General features: G+C 45.6%; 1 protein-coding gene across 10 annotated transcripts in view; it reads left to right on the top strand.

Annotated features, from left to right (window-relative positions):
* Nucleotides 1–14,353, top strand: part of LOC105493181 (nucleolar and spindle associated protein 1) — a 49,553-nt gene that overhangs the window by 2,018 nt on the left and 33,182 nt on the right. For all 10 annotated transcript variants that reach the window (XM_071067071.1, XM_071067070.1, XM_071067069.1 and 7 more), the window contains exon 2: nucleotides 6,821–6,889. In XM_071067071.1, coding sequence (XP_070923172.1) covers nucleotides 6,821–6,889 — 69 coding nt within the window. The remainder of the gene's footprint in view (nucleotides 1–6,820; nucleotides 6,890–14,353) is intronic.

Here is a 14,353-nt window from a genome sequence, read left to right as displayed (position 1 = left end):
CCCTTTGGCCTCAGATCACCTTCTTTCTCCTTTATCTGCCTGACTCTGTGTGTGTGTGTGTGTATTTTTAGTAGAGATTGCCCATCTTGCCCAGGCTGGTCTTGAACTCCTGGGCTCAAGCGATCCTCCGGCCACGGCCTCCCAAAGCCCTGGGATTATAGGCGTGACCCACCACGCCTGGCCCATATCAAGTATTTATAGGTGAAATGTTACGATACCTGTAAAATTTGCTGTAGAATACTCAAGGAAAAAGAGGGAAACTAGATGAAGTAAGAACGCAGAATGTTAATAATTACTGAAACTGCTAATAGGTACATGGAGGGATTGCACTATTCTCTCTACTTTTGTAGAAATTTTCCATAATAAGATGTTTTAAATTACAAACTCTTGGTACAACCCAGGTGCTCATTAAGTCAATTGCCTTTTGAAATTCTAGTACGTAGCAAAAAAATTTATAAATTGCTCTAATTATCAAGATTTGATTAAAATGAAACACTACAATTTAAATAAATTAAATAAATTTTACTAGTATAAATATACTAGTATAATAGTGTAAATACTATTTCAGTTTAATCAAATCTTGATAATTTTACTAGTATGATATTATTAAAAATAAATTTATGGCCGGGCATGGTGGCTTGCGCCTGTAATCCCAGCATTTGGGAGGCCGAGGCAGGTGTATCACCTGAGGTCAGGAGTTTGAGACCAAACTGGCCAACATGGCAAAACCCCATCTCTACTAAAAATACAAAAATTAGCCGGGCGTGGTGACGGGCACCTGTAATCCCAGCTACTAGGGAGGCTGAGGCAGGAGAATTGCTTGAACCCAGGGAGGCAGACGCTGCAGTGAGCCAAGATCATGCCATTGCACTCCAGCCTGGGCAACAAGAGCGAAACTCTGTCTAAAAAATAATAATAATAATAAATAAATTTATAAGAGATAATATTAGCTCTTTTGAGAGACTTCTCTTAATGGTAAAGCAAATTGAAGGAACCAGTTATTAATGTTATTGTGGCGACTGGTCCTTTTGTCACTCATGCCCTCACTTCCTTTCTTACCAGCTTAAATTACAAACTCTGGCACTATTTCCACTTCCTTGCACCTCCCTATACTCACCTGGCAAAACCCAAGCCTGATTAAACCCAACTATGTGTTTAATCTTTGCCTATACCTCTGCAGCTAACTCTAGCTGGAGAAAACACCTAACTTTGTTGAGTGAACTTATTTTACATATGCAACTCTAAACCTTAATGTGGGCATTTGATCTTTCTCCTTTTTTTTTTTTTGAGATAAAGTCTCGCTCTGTTGCCCAGGCTGCAGTGGCACAATCAGGGCTCACTGCAGCCTCAACCTCTCAGGCTCAAGGCATTCTCCCACCTCAGCCTCCCAAGCAACTGGAATTACAGGCACGTGCCACCACACCTGGCCCATTTTCTTCTTAGTCATGAACTTTCCTATTTTTGAAGATAATTACTTTTTATCATCTTGACTCAACTTGGCTCCCTTCCCTCCTTTGATGACTTTACCACATAGGTCATGGGAAAGTAGATGAAATCGATAGAAAACTGCCTGATCCTTCAACCACCAAATCCCCTGCTTTTTTCCTTTTCTTTTTTCTTCTTCTTTTTTTTTTTTTTTTTTTGAGACAGAGTCTTGCTCCGTCAGCCAGGCTGGAGTTCTCTGAAGTGCAGTGGCATAATCAGGGCTCACTGCAGCCTCAACCTCCCGGGCTCAAGCAATCCTCCCAACTCAGCCCCCCTGAGTAGCTAGGACTACAGGCATGACCACCCTGCCTGGCCAATTGTTTTTAAATTTTAGTAGAGATGAGGTCTGACTATGTTGCCCTGTCTGGTCTCCAACTCCTGAAATTCAGCAATCCTTGCGCCTTTGCCTCCCAAAGTGCTGGGATTACAGGCATGAGCCCCTAGTCTTGGCCGCACCACCAAACCTTCTAGCCACCCTGCATCTACATGCGCATACTCTGCTTCTTTGCCTGTCTAAGAGCAACCTTTCCATTTATGCTGAAGATCCTGGGCCCTCTTGCCTCCCCTAGGACTACATTCCTACAATTAGAACCTCTCTCCTGCATTAATTTCTCCACTCTGCTAGCTTATTTGCCATAAGGCATGCAATCATGTTTTAATATCACCCATCTTTCAAAAAAATAAAAAAGCCAAAATCCTCTCCTGATCCCATGTCCTCATTCCATCTACTGCCCTATTTTTCTGTTCTTTTCTACTGAAATTGCTTGTATCAAGGTCACCATCTTACAAAGTTTCCCTCTCTCCCCTCACCTGGGCCTATCAGTAGCATTTGGCATGATTGAACATTCCCCTCTGCTCCAGCCACTTTCTGTTCTAGACTTTGATATTTCACTCTGTCCTGCCTTACTAGCACTTCTTTCTGGTTTCCTTGGTTGGTTCTTCATCTGCCAGATCTCTAAATGTGGAGTGCCCCCAGGGCTCTCTTCCTCTCTCTTTTTCTCTAACTGTGCTCTATCCCTGGGTAATCTTATCCACCCCATTTTTTTTTCTTTTTCTTTTTCTTTTTCTTTTTTTTTTTTTTTTTGAGATGCAATCTTGCTCAGTCACTCAGGCTGGAGTGCAGTAGCGCGATCTCGGCTCACTGCAACCTCCACTTCCCAGGTTCAAGCGATTCTCCTGCCTTAGCCACCTGAGTAGCTGGGATTACAGGTACCCACCACCATGCCCAGCTAATTTTTTTGTATTTTTAGTAGAGACAGGATTTCACCATGTTGGCCAGGCTGGTTTTGAACTCCTGACCTCAAGTGCTCCACCTGCCTTGGCCTCCCAAAGTGTGGGGTTTACAGGGATGAGCCACTGCATCCGGCCACTCCCATAAGTTAAAATTTACCCAGAAGCTAATGCCTCCCAAACCCACATCTCCAGTAGGACCTCTCTCTCCCCTAGGATGCTGACTCGTGTATTTAAGTGCATTTTCAACAACACGTTCAGGTCCAAGTATTGACAGTCTCTTCCCCCTCTCAGTACATGGGTCAGGCCCAGTTTGGATCACCCTCCTTCACCCACAGCCATCAATCCTTGTCAGCACCTCCTCCTAAATAGACCTGAAGTCTGACCTCTGGGCACCATCTCCAATGCTGCAAACTTGTGCCACAGCACTCTCATCTCTTGACCACTGCCTCAGTCTCCCTACTGGGCTTCCTGCCTCAACTCTTACCTCACAGTAGTGTTCTCTTGGTAGTTGGAGTGATATTTGAAACTTAGGGAAAAGAAAAAAAAGAGAGAGCAACCAGGCACAGTGGTTCATGCCTGTACTCCCAGCACTTTGAGGGGCTGTGGTGGTTGGATCACTTGAGACCAGGAGTTCAAAACTGGCCTGGCCAGCATGGCAAAACCCCATCTCTACTTTAAAAAAAAAAAAAAAATACAAAAATTAGCCAGGCGTGGTGGCATGTGCCTGTAATCCCAACTACTCGGGAGGATGAGGCACGAGAATCCCTGAACCCAAGAGGTGGAGGCTGCAGTGAGCCAAGATCATGGCACTGCACTCCAGCCTGGGTGACAGAGCGAGACTCTGTCTCCAAAAAAAAAAAAAACTTAGAATGTGTCTTTTTCTGATCAGTGCCCTCCAGTGACTCCTCTCACATTTAAAATAAAATCTAAACTTTTTCCAGTGTAATGAGAGAAACTTAGTTTGACCCTGATTTGGAGGGAAATTTTTTTAAAAAGAAAATAGCTAAAATTGGAGAGAAGGACATTTCATTACGGGCTACATATTAGTTGATATTAGGCTTTTCCTGAGTACATGAATGCATTAGAGGTTACGTAGGAAAATCTCTTCTTATTTTTAGGAGGTGTGGCTGATATATTTAGTGGTGAAGTATCATGATGTCTGGAACTCATTTTCAAATTCTTTCACAAGAAATATATGTTAATATAGAGAAACCAAATATGAGACAATGCAAATGATTGTTGAATCTTGGTGGGAAATATGAGTGTTTATTACACTACTTCGACTTTTTTTTTTTTTTTTGAGACAGAGTTTTGCTCAGTGGCGTGATCTCAGCTCACCGCGCAACCTCCGCCTCCTGGGTTCAAGCAATTCTCCTGCCTCAGCCTCCTAAGTAGCTGGGATTACAGGCATGCATCACCACGCCCAGCTAATTTTGTATTTTTAGTAGAGACAGGGTTTCTTCATATTGTTCAGGCTGGTCTGGAACTCCTGAACTCAGGTGATCTGACTGCCTCAGCCTCCCAAAGTGCTGGGATTACAGGCATGAGCCACCGCACCCAGCCTACTTTGACTTTTCTATAGGCCTGACTTTTTTTTCTAATAACAAGTTAGGGGAATTGATTTTTTTTTTTTTTTGAGACAAGAATTTCGCTCTTGTCACCTAGGCTGGAGCATAGTGGTGCAATCCTGGCTCACTGAAACCTCCACCTCCAGGGTTCAAAGGATTCTCCCGCCTCAGCCTCCTGAGTAGCTCAGACTACAGGTGCCCGCCACCATGCCCAGCTATTTTTATATTTTTTGCAGAGACAGGGTTTCACCCTGTTGGCCAGGCTGGTCTTGAACTCCTAACCTTGGGTGACCTACCCGCCTCAGCCTCCCAAAGTGCTGGGATTACAGGCATGAGTCACTACCTGGCCGAAATTCATAATTTTTGCTGTGGCCTTTACCTCTCTACTTGACCCAGCCTCTGGTCACCTCTCTGATCTCCCTGCCCTCCACACACCTCTGTTCACCATGCTTCTACCATAAGAGCAATTTCTGTCTTTCAACTCATGGGTCCATCTCAGGGCTCCTGTTCTTGGTGCTCACTCTGCTTGAAGTGCTCTTCACCTCCTACCTCTTTCCTCATTCACATCTCAGTTCAAGCCACCACCTCAGAGAGGCCTTTCCCAACCATCCTAATTCAGGTAGCATCCCCACCCCACCCCAGTTGCCCAGTTTTATTTTTGCATCATAATACCTGATGTCATATCATTCATTTCTAGCTTTCTTGAGTAACAGACTGTTTCACCACTGCTAGAAGATCCTGGAGGGCAATTACCTTGTCTGTTTAATTCATCACTCTGTAGTGTCTGGAACAGGGCCCAGCACAATAAATGCTTGTTGAAGGAATGCACAAATATATGCTGATAACTAACATCTGCACCTTCAGCACAACTCTTGAACACCACCTCATATCATTCACCCTCCTCACTGGGTTCTGCCGCAGGTGCCTTGCTTCATGCATTTTTGTACGTTTGGTGAAATTTTGAAGGTATATTAAGAAGGTATTAGAAAAATCAAGAATGCCTGAATTCTGCCCTGCCAATCATCCCCTTCCCAGAGAAAAAACAAGTAGAAAATAAGGTACCACTTTATTACTAGCTGAAATGGTGCCCAATGTCTTGATGCAGAGCATTCTGGTAAAGTGGATTGGAGAATGTGGCTCAGGCTTGCACCACAAGCAAAAGCTTGAGTACAAATCAAATTTCAAGATCTCTGCCATTCTTTACTGGACACATGGCCCATGATAAAAGACATGAGAAGAATAGAGCCAAGCCTGGTGACTGGGCCCACCTTGAGAAGGATGGCTCAGGCCCTCAACTGCATGGCTGGGTAGAAGAGGAAGAAAAAGAGAACCCAGCCAAAAAACCTGACTTTTTTTTTTTTTTTTTTTTAAATGGAGTCTTGCTCTGTCGCCCAGACTAGAGTGCAGTGACGTGATCTCCTCAGCTCACTGCAATCTTCGCCTCCTGGGTTCAAGCAATTCTCCTGCCTTGGCCTCCCAAGTAGCTGGGACTACAGGTGCACGCCACCAATGCCCAGCTAATTTTTGTATTTTTATTAGGATGGGGTTTCCCCATGTTGGCCAGGCGGGGTTAAAACCCCTGACCTCATGATCCACCTGCCTCAGCCTCCCAAAGTGCTGGAATTACAGGCATGAGCCACTGCGCTCAACCAAACTTGACTTTTAAAGCACAGGAAAATGTAACCAATCAAATTAACATTCTCCTTTCAGGAAAGAACAAGAAGGGAAGTTTTCCTAGGCTGGGAAGAGAAGCTCCGTGTTCCCTTCCCCCCACAGAGACCTATAACCATCCCCCTAAGACCCCGTCACCTTTGGCATTCCTCATCTTAGGGACCACACCACACTTCACCAGCTGTCCAAGCCAGAAACCTCGGCATAACGAAGTTTCCCTCTTCCTCAACTCTCATGTTCACACTGATTTCACTTCCTAAGAAGGTTTTGACTTCATCCATACTGCCTTAGCCCCACTCTAGTTCAGGCCACAGCATCTCTGGCTCATCCCCATCAAATGCATCTTGCACATTGTTCAGGTAGAGTAATCATTCTGAGTAATGCAAAATTGGTTACCCACTGCCTTGCTGCAAGCTCTTCAGAGATTGCCCTTTTCTCGGAGGGTAAAATTCATACTCTTTAAAGGCTTGTAAGGCCGGGTAACATCAGGGCCCTGCTCACTTTCCCAACGTTGTCTCCTACTATCTCCCACACCAGCTCCATGCTCCAACCACACTGAACTTAAGTTCTGTAAACACCCTCACTGTTGCCTTGCTGTGCCATTCCTCTACCTGTTTCTCTATGTCCAGCTCTCCCTTTCATCCTTCAGATCTCAGCAATTAGACACATCACATCTTTTATCTGAGAACTGCCCTGTGCAGACACTTGCTGAAGTCTAATCTAGCAGAGACCCATTCTTTCTAAGTTCTAGTCCTATGGTCTGACCAGAGTACATTTAATGAATACAAGAACAGCAAAAAATGTTCAACGTATCTTCCTTGTTTATTTGATTTTTGACTCTAATAATAAGGTCTCTCTTACAGGCAGACAAGTTGTTAAAAGCCTTGAAAGGCCACGTTAAACATGAGGCAAGAAAAGAAAATGAGAATCAGGTGAGTAATGTTTTTCACGTTTACCTGTTAGCTAGCAAAACATTTATATTTAGTTAATGGACAATTAACACACAACTAGTGATGATTTAAGACATGCTGTTGGCTGAGTGTGGTGGCTCACGCCTATAATCCTAGCACTTTGGGAGGCTGAGGTGGGCGGATCACTTGAGACCAGGGGTTCGAGACCAGCCTGGCCAACATGGTGAAACCCCATCTCTACTAAAAATACAAAAATTAGCCAGACTTGATGGCAGGAGCCTGTAATCCCAGCTACTTGGGAGGCTGAGACAGGGAGAATTGCTTGAACCCAGTAGGCAGAGGTTGCAGTGAGCCAAGATCGCGCCACTGTACTCCAACCTGGGCAACAGAGCAAGACTCCGTCTCAAAAAAAAAAAAGATATGCTGTTTATTAAAAAAGAGATCTTTATTGGTAATAGTGCCAAGGACTGAATCCTTTCAGATTAACTATCTGCTGTTGTGAATGGTGAAACTGTTTTGCACCAATCTGTTGAATAAGATGTTTTTACACAAATACAAAGACTGAGTACTAGTTGCCAAATATTACAAGAGATGGCATGATTTGAGTAGGGAGGGAACTGGAGTTGAAATCAGAAACACCTAGGTCAAGTACCAGCTCTCATTTATTTCTCTGCAACATTAGAAAACTCAAACTCCTGGCCAGGCACAGTGGCCCATGCCTGTAATCCCAGCACTTTGGGAGGCTGAGGTGGGTGGATCACGAGGTCAGGAGATCGAGGCCATCTGGCTAAAATGGTGAAACCCTGTCTCCACTAAAAATACAAAAAATTCTCCAGGCTTGGTGGCGGGTGCCTGTAGTCGCAGCTACTCCGGAGGCTGAGGCAGGAGAATGGCGTGAACCCAGGAGGCGGAGCTTACAGTGAGCTGAGATGGCGCCACTGCAGTGCAGCCTGGGCGACAGAGCGAGTCTCCGTCTCAAAAAAAAAAAAAAACTCAAACTCCTCTTCTTTAAGATGGAAATGATATCTGTTCTGCTGAACTGAGTGTTGTGAGCATCACATGAAGTAGGGACTGTGAAAGTGACTTGTAAGCTGTAAAACAATGGCTGATGGGAGTTGTCATGGCCGCTTCAGACCCACACCAAAGATTTTTGATAAGGCATGACTCCTCAATGGATCCATGAGTGCTCCATTAGGGCCAGGATTCATTTATTCCTTTTGTTGTTATTGTTGCTGAGACAGAATCTTGCTCTGTCATCAAGGCTGGAGTACAGTGGTGTGATCTCGGCTCACTGCAACCTCCATCTCCTGGGGTCAAGCAATTCTCCTGCCTCAGCCTCCTGAGTAGCTGGGATTACAGGCATGCACCACCATGCCTGGCTAACTTTGTATTTTTAGTAGAAATAGGATTTCTTTTTTTTTTTTGAGACGGAGTCTCACGCTGTTGCCCAGGCTGGAGTGCAGTGGTGCGATCTCGGCTCACTGCAAGCTCCGCCTCCTGGGTTCACGCCATTCTCCTGCCTCAGCCTCCTGAGTAGCTGGGACTACAGGCGCCCGCCACCGCGCCTGGCTAATTTTTTGTATTTTTTTAGTAGAGACGGGGTTTCACTGTGGTCTCGATCTCCTGACCTTGTGATCCGCCTACCTCGGCCTCCCAAAGTGCTGGGATTACAGGCTTGAGCCACCGCGCCCGGCCAGGATTTCTCCATGTTGGTCAGGCTGGTCTTGAACTCCCGACCTTGGGTGATCCGCCCACCTCAGCCTCCCATAGTGCTGGGATTACAGGGGTGAGCCACCGTGCCCAGCTCATTTTTTGTATTTTTAGTAGAGATGAGGTTTCACCGTGTTGGCCAGGCTGGTCTCGAACTCCTGACCTCAGTTGATCTACCTGCTTCAGTCTCCCAAAGTGCTGGGATTACACGTGTGAGCCACTGCACCTGGCCTCAAATTTATTTTTGATTCCAGGCTTTAATTAACTGAAAATAGACAAGAACTATTTTTGAATTCTAGCTTTAAAAGTTTCTATATCAATAAATTTCTTTTTTTATGGTTAAGGATACATGATTGTAGTGCCATTTGAAATTACAATTTTAGGCTGGGCTCAGTGACTCACACCTGTAATTCCTGCACTTTGGGAAGCTGAGGTGGGTGGATCACTTGAGGTCAGGAGTTCGAGACCAGCCTGGGCAACATGGTGAAACCCCATCTCTACTAAAATACAAAAATTAGCTGGGCGTGGTGGTGCACACCTGTAGTCCCAGCTACTCAGGAGGCTGAGGCAGGAGAATCACTTGAACCCGTGAGCCAGATGTAGTAAGCCAAGATCAAACCACTGCACTCCACCCTGGGAGGCAGAATGAGACTCCATCTCAAAACAAAACAAAGAAACAACAAAAAATTGTCTCTTTATATTCCAGCAACATGTGTAACTCAAAGGTATTGCTTCTAGGTTGGTGCAAATGTAATTGCGGTTTTTGCCATTACTTTTAAAAATGACAAAAACCAGGCCGGGCATGGTGGCTCACGTCTGTAATACTGGCACTTTGAAAGGCCAAAGTGGGTGGATCACCTGAGGCCAGGAGTTTAAGACCAGCCTGGCCAATATGGCAACACCCCATCTCTACTAAAAAATACAAAAATTAGCCGACCATGGATGCACACAGCTGTACTCCCAGCTACTCGAGGGGATGAGTCAGGAGAATTATTTGAACCCGGGATTCGGATGTTGCAGTGAGCCAAGATTACGCCACTGCACTCCACTCCAGCCTGGACAACAAAATGAGACTCCGTCTCCAAAAAAAAAAAAGACAAAAACCGTACTTACTTTCGCACCAATCTAATACATGGAAACAGTTTCTCTTACTTTTTTTTTGAGACAGGGTCTCACTCTAACCCAGACTGTAGTGCAGTGGTGCAGTCAGGGCTCACTGCAGCCTGAACCTCCCAGGCTCAAGCGATCCTCTTGCCTCACTCCCCTGAGTAGCTGGGACTACAGCCGTGTATCACCATTCCTGGCTATTTTTTTATTTTTAGTAGATACGGGGTTTCAAAATATTGCCCAGACTGGTCTCAAACTCCTAGGGTCAAGCAATTTGCCTACCTCTGCCTCCCAAAGTGCTGGGATTACAGACACCCTGCCAGTTTCTCCTCTTTTACTTTCTTCTCCATGACTATCGGAGAGTTGGAAAGTGGGATCCAGATCACATTTTTCTATTCTCATGTAAAAACCCCTGCTCTTTTTTTAGCTCATCTTGAAAAGGCCAAAGATAAAGAAAAAAAAAATCTCTGCTCTTTTGAAATTTATGATCACCTCTTTTCTTTCTTTCTTTTTTTTTTTTTTTTTTTGAGTTTCACTCTTGCTGCCCAGGCTGGAGTGCAATAACACGATCTCAGCTCACTGCAACCTCCACCTCCCGAGTTCAAGCGATTCTCCTGCCTCAGCCTCCTGAGTAGCTGGGATTACAGGCATGCGCCGCCACACCCAGATAATTTTGTATTTTTAGTAGAAACGGAGTTTCACCATGTTGGTCAGGCTGGTCTCAAACTCCCGACCTCAGGTGATCCTCCCGCCTCAGCTTCCCAAAGTGCTGGGATTCCAGGGGTGAGCCACTGCACCCAGCGTATGCTTACCTATTTCAATCTCCCATCTGCTGAGCTCCTAGTTACTCTCTAGTGTTCTCTATCTCATGGTCGTCATTTCCTCGTGTCCTCATCTTATTTTGGACGAGTTCAAAGGTCCATCTGGATGTCTCTTCTTACTACTGCGGCCTCCTTGTCCTTAATGCTGGTGATCTTTGGTTTTGTGCTTGATCAGCCATCTGCTTCTCTGGGCATATCCTGGACCTTACATCACTTGGAACTATTACGCTTCTGTAATATTTCACCTCTGGTTAAGGCCTTTTATTCTCTTTTTTTTTTTTTTTTTTTTTTGAGATGGAGTCTTGGTCTATCACCCAGGCTGGAGTACAGTGGCTTGATCTTGGCTCACTGCATCCAACTCCCCAGCTCAAGCAATTCTCCTGCCTCAGCCTCCTGAGTAACTGGCATTACAGGTGCACACCACCATGCCCAGCTAATTTTTGTGTTTTTAGTAGAGTGGAGGTTTTACCATGTGGGCCAGGCCCTCAAGTGATCTGCTCACCTTGGCCTCCCAAAGTGCTGGGATTACAGACATGAGCCACCACGCCCAGCCAGGCCTTCTATTCTTTAAGCTTTATTCTTTGATTCCCAACAGACATATTTTGTATTTTTTTAAATTTTTTTTCTTAATTAATTTTTTTTTTTTTTGAGACAGACTCTCGCTGTGTCACCCAGGCTGGAGTGCACTGGCGCAATCTCAGCTCATTGCAAGCTCTGCCTTCCGGGTTCACGCCATTCTCCTGCCTCAGCCTCCCCAGTAGCTGGGACTACAGGCGCCCACCACCACACCTGGCTAATTTTTTTGTTTTTTTAGTAGAGATGGGTTTCCACTGTGTTAGCCAGGATGGCCTCGATCTCCTGACCTCGTGATCTGCCCGCCTTGGCCTCCCAAAGTGCTGGGATTACAGGCGTGAGCCACCGTGCCCGGCAATTAATTATTTTTGAAATGGGTTCTCACTCTGTCACCCAGGGTGGAGTGTAGTGGCACAATCATGGCTTGCTGCAGCCTCGACCTCAAGCAATCCTCTGACTTCAGCCTCATAAGTAGCTGGAACTGCAGGCACACTCACCACACCTTGTTACTTCTTTAAAAAATTTTTTTGTAGAGACTGGGGTCTCGCTATGTTGCCTAGGCTGGGGAACTTTTTTAAAATACTGACAGCTGAGTACAGTGGCTCATGCCTGTAATCCCAACACTTTGGGAGGCCGAGGCGGGTGGATCATGAGGTCAAAAGATGGAAACCATCCTGGCCAAAATGGTGAAACCCCATCTCTACTAAAAATACAAAAATTCGCCGGGCTGGTGGCACACACCTGTAGTCCCAGCTACTCGGGAGGCTGAGGCAGGAGCATCGCTTGAACTCAGGAGCTGGAGGTTGCAGTGAGCCAAGATTGTGCCATTGTATTCCATCCTGGGTGACACAGCCAGACCGTGTCTCAAAAAATAAATAAATTATATAAATAAATAAATACTAATGTATGGCCAGGCACAGTGACTCATGCTTGTAATCCCAGCACTTTGGGAGGCTGAGGGGGGTGGATCAACTGAGGTCAGGAGTTCGAGACCAGCCTGGCCAACGTGGTGAAACCCTGTCTCTACTAAAATAAAAAAATTAGCTGGGCGTGGTGGTATGTACCTGTAATCCCAGCTAGTCATAAGGTTGAGGCAGGAGAATTGCTTGAGCCTGGGAGGAGAAGGTTGCAGTGAGCCAAGATCACGCCACTGCACTCTAGCCTGGGTGACAGAGCTAGACTCCGTCTCAAAAAAAACAAACAAACAAACAAAAAAAAAAACCAATGTATAGGCCTCACCAAACCCCAAGCCAAATAAATAGACTATCAAGGGGTGGCCTGTGGCCATAATAGCGAAATAGACATCTGGTAGACTGCCTGCCCTCTAAAATATTGGAAGATTTCTCATTAAGGAAATTAAATAGTTATCAGACAAATTCTTCTGCCTTTGGGCATTCAAGGAAACACCAGCATAATGGCCTCCTCCCTACCCAAGGAATCCAACCAAATAACACACTTTTCTTGCACACTCAAGCTCCTAGTGAGGTTTTTCCTGATTTGCTATGAAATATGAATAGACATGGCCAGGCATAGTGGCTCACACTTTGGGAGGCCCAAGCTGCAGATCACCTGAGTTCAGGAGTTGGAGACCAGCCTGGCCAATATGATGAAACCCCGTCTCTATTAAAAATATAAAAATTCGACCGGGCGCGGTGGCTCAAGCCTGTAATCCCAGCACTTTGGGAGGCCGAGACGGGCGGATCACAAGGTCAGGAGATCGAGACCATCCTGGCTGACACAGTGAAACCCCGTCTCTACTAAAAAATACAAAAAACTAGCCGGGCGAGGTGGCGGGCGCCTATAGTCCCAGCTACTGGGGAGGCTGAGGCAGGAGAATGACGTGAACCCGGGAGGCGGAGCTTGCAGTGAGCTGAGATCCGGCCACTGCACTCCAGCCTGGGCGACAGAGCGAGACTCCGTCTCAAAAAAAAAAAAAAAAATTAGCCGGGCTGTGGTGGCGGGTGCCTGTAATCCCAGCTATTCAGGAGGCGGAGGTGGGAGAATCACTTGAACCTGGGAGGCATATGTTGCAGTGAGCAGAGATTGTGCCACTGCACTCCAGCCTGGGTGACCGAGGGAGATCCTGTCTCAAAAAAAAAAAAAAAAAAGAAAGAAAGAAAGAAATATGAATAAACAACCAACAACCACCAGACATTTGAGGAAAGCCTGAAGTCTGAGAGAGAATAAGATAAATAAAAAGAAAATGGACTGGGCATAGAGGCTCACGCCTGTAATCCCAACATTTTGCAAGGCCAAGGCAGGAGGATGACATCAACCTAGGAGTTCACAACCAGCCTGGGCAACATAGTGAGACCCCATTTCTACAAAATTAAAATAAGTAGCTAGGTGTGGTAACACATACCTGTAGACCCAGCTGATTGGGAGGCTGAGGCAGGAGGGTCAGTTGAGCTTGGGAAATTGAGGCTGCAGTGAGCTATGATCAAGCCACTGTAATCCAGCCTAGGCAACAGAGCAAGACTTTGTCTCTAAGAAAGAAAGAAAGAAAAAGATGACCTTAAAGGAAATGAAGATAATACAATATATAACTCCTGGCTTAGCCTCCCGAGTAAGTGGGATTACAGGCACGTGCCACCACGCCTGGCTAATTTTTGTATTTTTAGTATAGACAGGGTTTCACCATGTTGGCCAGGCTGGTCTCGAACTCCTGACCTCAGGTGATCCACCAGCCTCGGCCTCCCAAAATGCTGGGATTACAGGTGTGAGCACCCAGCTTAATAAATTTTTAATAATTTCAAGTAGAGATGGTGTTTTGCCATGTGGCCCAGGCTGGTCTCAAAGTCCTGGGCTCAAGTGATCCATCTGCCTCAGCCTCCTACAAGTGCTGGGATTACAGGTGTGAACCACTGCACCTGTCCCAATTTCCGTATTTATTCACACTAAAATAACTTTGAATGTTTTCCTACCCTAATTTATTAATTTGGGTTGCTAAGTGTGATTATTTCTTTGTAAATACTCTTTTTTTTTTTTTTCTTTGTTTTTTTTTTTTTTTTTTTTTGAGATGGAGTTTCACTCTTGTTGCCCAGGCTGGAGTGCAATGGCACCATCTTGGCTCACTGTAACCTCCCCCTCCCGGTTCAAGTGATTATCCTGCCTCAACCTCCCAAGTGGCTGGGATTACAGGCATGCACCACCATGCCCGGGTAATTTTTAGTAGAGATGGGGTTTCACCATGAAAGCCAGGCTGGTCTTGAACTGACCTCAGGTGATCCACTCGCCTTGGTCTCCCAAAGTGCTGGGATCACAGGTGTGAGTC

Source organism: Macaca nemestrina, chromosome 7, assembly GCF_043159975.1.
Source record: "Macaca nemestrina isolate mMacNem1 chromosome 7, mMacNem.hap1, whole genome shotgun sequence".
Lineage (NCBI taxonomy): Eukaryota > Metazoa > Chordata > Mammalia > Primates > Cercopithecidae > Macaca > Macaca nemestrina.
This window is presented reverse-complemented; position numbering and strand designations above follow the sequence as displayed.